The following is a 3,880-nucleotide window of genomic DNA, read 5'->3' as shown; positions in this document are numbered from 1 at the left end:
TTGTAAAAGTCATAATTAAACCCACAAAGAGTATCAAATCCGTTATTTATGTTCTTTTGGATTCATTCAGGATCTACTCCTGGTTTGTGACTGTGTGCAGGTTTGGTTATGTAATGCTCTCTGGATGGATTTGATTTCCACCCTTTGAAAAGAGCTGATTTATTGGTCATGGCGTTAATGTAAGTCAACAAGAACAAAAAGTTAACCATTAGAATGAATTTAAAAAAAATAAATAAAGCTGTGACTGTATGACTTTGATTAGTAAAAACACATTGTGATTCAAAGGAGAGTCAGCAGTGTGAAATTTGAATGTAAAATATTTCATTTCAGAATAACCTTAACATATTTGTCTGACTTCTGCGATCGAAGAAGCCTAAAAAACATTGTCTACAATCAGTTATGTTAATTCATAACCATACAAATGCAGCGAGTTGTGCACTTGATGAATCTTTCTATGATGTCCTTTTTTAAGTAGTTGTATGGGGGGATAGATTGCCTTTAGATTTTCCTGCATTATCAGCATTTAACAGACAAACTATGACTAGGGGACATCGTTGTACATCTTTTATACATCATAATGTACATGCAAAGTATTTAGCATTCCAGGATGTTAAATAGCATCTATACAAATTTACTCGTTGTATGTTGACTTAAATAACTTGGTAGTGATTGGCTGATGAAAACAGATGAACACACAGGTGAAAATAGAAATGATCATGTTCGTTTTTATTGTAAATTTTCTTTTAAACTGGACTTAAAGCACCATGAAGACATTACATTATTTCAAAACACCCACCAATGTTCATTTCCCACTGTGTGGTTTCATATTTCAAAGTATGGTTTGCCAGACATTCAACAATCAACAGCAGTTGAGTTATACTTTTTTTTTAACACGTTTCCTTCAGTTGAACTGCCTGCTGAAGAAATCTGTTCACTTCCTCAGTGTAAGGTCAAGGAACTCCTTTCTGGTCTTGGGATCATCTTGAAATTTTCCTAGCATGACACTTGTAACAGTGCTGGCATTCATCTTCTGCACACCTCTCATCACCATGCACATGTGGCTAAAACACACAAAGAAATCTTTTTGAATCACAATCAAACATGCATGCTTTACAAAGAATTCAATCATTTCTTGAAGCAATGACATTTTCAATAAATCTAGGCAATGATAAATATATTATTGTAATTGCAAAACAATAATGTGATGTAGTTTATTGCCTTACTCCTATTAAAGTAGCCATGAAACAGTAAAAAAAAACTGCTGTGTAAATCTTAATTAAGAAGAAAAATTCATCTTCAGGAATATCAATAAAATATCTGTAATACTCACGCAGCCTCAATCACCACTGCAACTCCAGTCGGCTCCAAAGCCTCAGAGATGGCTGAAGCAATCTGTTTGGTGAGACGCTCTTGGACTGTGCAGACAGTAAAACACAACATGTTACACAAATCTTAAAATAAATAATAAAGAAACTGAATGAAGAAATACATGCAAACAGTAGTGTTGTACCTTGAAGCCTCCTGCTGTAGATCTCCACAATTCTAAAAGAAAATGATGAGAATGACACAGACATCTATGTGTGTGCATGACAGCATGTTTATGTGAGTTTTTAAAACCTACCTCGCAAGCTTGCTGAGGCCAACCACTTTCTTGTTTGGGAGGTATGCTATGTGAGCCTGCAACATTCAAACATACTTTCATTATAATCAAAACTTGTGTGATCATATACAGTGAAATACTTGATTATCAATGCTATATGGTGTTTTAAAGACAAAGAGTTGTTGTTGTATTACTTTTTTAGGATTTTTTAAACCACTTTAAAAGCTTACCTTTCCAAAGAAAGGCACAAGGTGATGCTCACAGAGAGAAAACAAATCAATGTCCTTGACAATCACCATCTCTTCATGGTTTTCATCAAAAATGGCGTCATTCAGGATATCTGTGAGAAAATTTTAAGTTTGGTCATCATATATTTATGTTGGATCAAACTAAAAGTCCTAGACTGACAAACAATGCACACTACTGTACTCACCTCGAGTAGTTTCTTTGTAGCCTTTGGTGAGGAACTGCATGGCTTTGGCTGCACGTAGTGGTGTTCGCCGAAGTCCATCCCGGTCCACGTTCTCTCCCAGCTCACTCAGTATGGTGCTATAAGCGTTTTCAATGCGAGGCAGCTTGTTTGTGTCTACAGAGTCCTTGGAGTCCTTCTGTTCTCTGCACAAATCATTTTGTTTACACTGGATGCACATGTTCAGGTACTTGGTAACTACACCATTCATCTCTGTAGTATGGTGATACTCCATCCTGGATCTTTGCCTTAATTTAAGAAACTGCAGGATACAATGACACACTCCTCAGCGTACAGGGTTGGCTCAGTGGTCACTGAAAGTGCATCTTCTGGCTTTTAAAGGCTGATGTGAGGCCGTCAGACGACAGCATTACTTATGCCTCAAGACCCCTATGCAGGACAAATCAATTCCATATTATCTTGCAACAAATGTCACAGGCCAGCATTCGACTTATCTTGTGATATAAAATGAAATACCTAGAAGTTCCATGCTTTGAGTCAATGTCACAGAAGAATACAAATCAATCAACCTATAACTTAGATTTATATGATTTTCCATAGGTTGCTGATGTTGAGGTAGAAAAATAAAGGTCACTTTGCCTGAAGTCAAACTAAAACCCCGACTGGTCAAAGTTATGTGAAGTGACATTTAAAGTTTCAGATTCACATGTTCACATGAGCTCTTTCTTAAGTTGAATTATTAATGCCAACATGGCGACAGTCACCAATCTGGACCTAAAAGCCCTGCCTACACATTCGTTTCTAATGCCATGCAATGTTAAATAAAATACTGCTATTTGACTTGATATATATATCAGAATGCAGAGGCGCTATCTGGAAAAGTCATGAATGCTGTTAAAGAGCACAGGAGGACAAGATTGAATGTTAACAAGATGATATTCCTCTTAATATTTAAACCTTGTTTGAGACAGTAGAAGTAACTGTTCATATAAAATTTGTATGTAAGTTTGAAAAAAAGGTTGTGTAATATATACAAAGCCAAAATGTGAAGTTTAGAGAAACAGATTCAATTGATCATTGAAGGAATAATATGTAGATTCATGAAACCCCTTTACAAAAACTCTCGTAAGCAGAAAATTTGCCAATCGAATTTCTTGAAACAAATAAAAAAGAAAATTAGCAAATTAAACTCTTGTACTCTCCCACAGCACAAAAGACCCTCGTCCAGCACTGCTTTCCCCCTTTCTCCATGAACTGGAGAGAGAGGGTAGACTTTGAATACAGTTGTAATTAGTTAAACAATTAGTCTGCTCATTCACTAATTCAATATGAACATTTCACAGTATTTCAAGCTCATAGTTTATCATTTAGAATTTCTGATATATTCATAATGGTATTTGTGCAAATATGGGAAATATGTTCTGAATATATTCATCAGTAACCGACTTAAAGTCTGCACTGATTTGAACTTTCAATAGTTTTGGTCTTATCAGAACATCTCTCGCACTGCAGCCCTCATGAGTGTCTGGTGACAGACACACATTATTTACTTCACACTTATATAATACATAGTGATGGAGCATAAGTGCATTATTTGGTATAATAGATGATTATAGTATCCTATCCTTGATCAGAGTTCTGGGCAGTTTCCTCGACTCCTTGGCTGAGGAACGACCTGCCTGAGGATCTCATAGCTACATCCGTATCTTTTTAAATAACTTTTAAAGACCTATTTTTATCGAAAGGCCTTTTTGTAATCCTTGTTTTATCCATCAAGTTTTATATATATTATTTATTTTACTGTCAGCTTGAGTCAATCTTTGTCTTAGTTTCTGTTTTATTTTTACATT

General features: G+C 35.6%; 1 protein-coding gene across 1 annotated transcript; it reads right to left on the bottom strand.

Moving 5' to 3' along the window:
- Positions 1 to 698: 698 nt before the first annotated feature.
- LOC110000726 (GTP cyclohydrolase 1-like) lies at positions 699 to 2,395 on the bottom strand. The gene is made up of 6 exons (XM_020656070.3): positions 2,034 to 2,395; positions 1,831 to 1,940; positions 1,622 to 1,677; positions 1,511 to 1,542; positions 1,331 to 1,415; positions 699 to 1,061 (listed from the first exon to the last, which is right to left on the bottom strand). The coding sequence occupies exons 1-6, from the start codon at positions 2,302 to 2,304 to the stop codon at positions 932 to 934; spliced, it is 684 nt and encodes a 227-aa protein (XP_020511726.2). The 5' UTR covers positions 2,305 to 2,395; the 3' UTR covers positions 699 to 931.
- Positions 2,396 to 3,880: the final 1,485 nt, after the last annotated feature.

The sequence above is a fragment of the Labrus bergylta genome, chromosome 6, assembly GCF_963930695.1.
Source record: "Labrus bergylta chromosome 6, fLabBer1.1, whole genome shotgun sequence".
Taxonomy (NCBI): domain Eukaryota; kingdom Metazoa; phylum Chordata; class Actinopteri; order Labriformes; family Labridae; genus Labrus; species Labrus bergylta.
This window is presented reverse-complemented; position numbering and strand designations above follow the sequence as displayed.

What these genes read in the sequence shown, in the direction of transcription:
- LOC110000726 (XM_020656070.3), bottom strand. Translation starts at nt 2,304, where the DNA reads ATGGAGTATCACCATACTACAGAGATGAATGGTGTAGTTACCAAGTAC. An exon ending in CTACAAAGAAACTACTCGAG is followed by an intron (nt 1,941 to 2,033) that starts GTGAGTACAGTA and finishes ATTTTCTCACAG; the next exon opens with ATATCCTGAATGACGCCATT. An exon ending in TTGTGCCTTTCTTTGGAAAG is followed by an intron (nt 1,678 to 1,830) that starts GTAAGCTTTTAA and finishes TGAATGTTGCAG; the next exon opens with GCTCACATAGCATACCTCCC.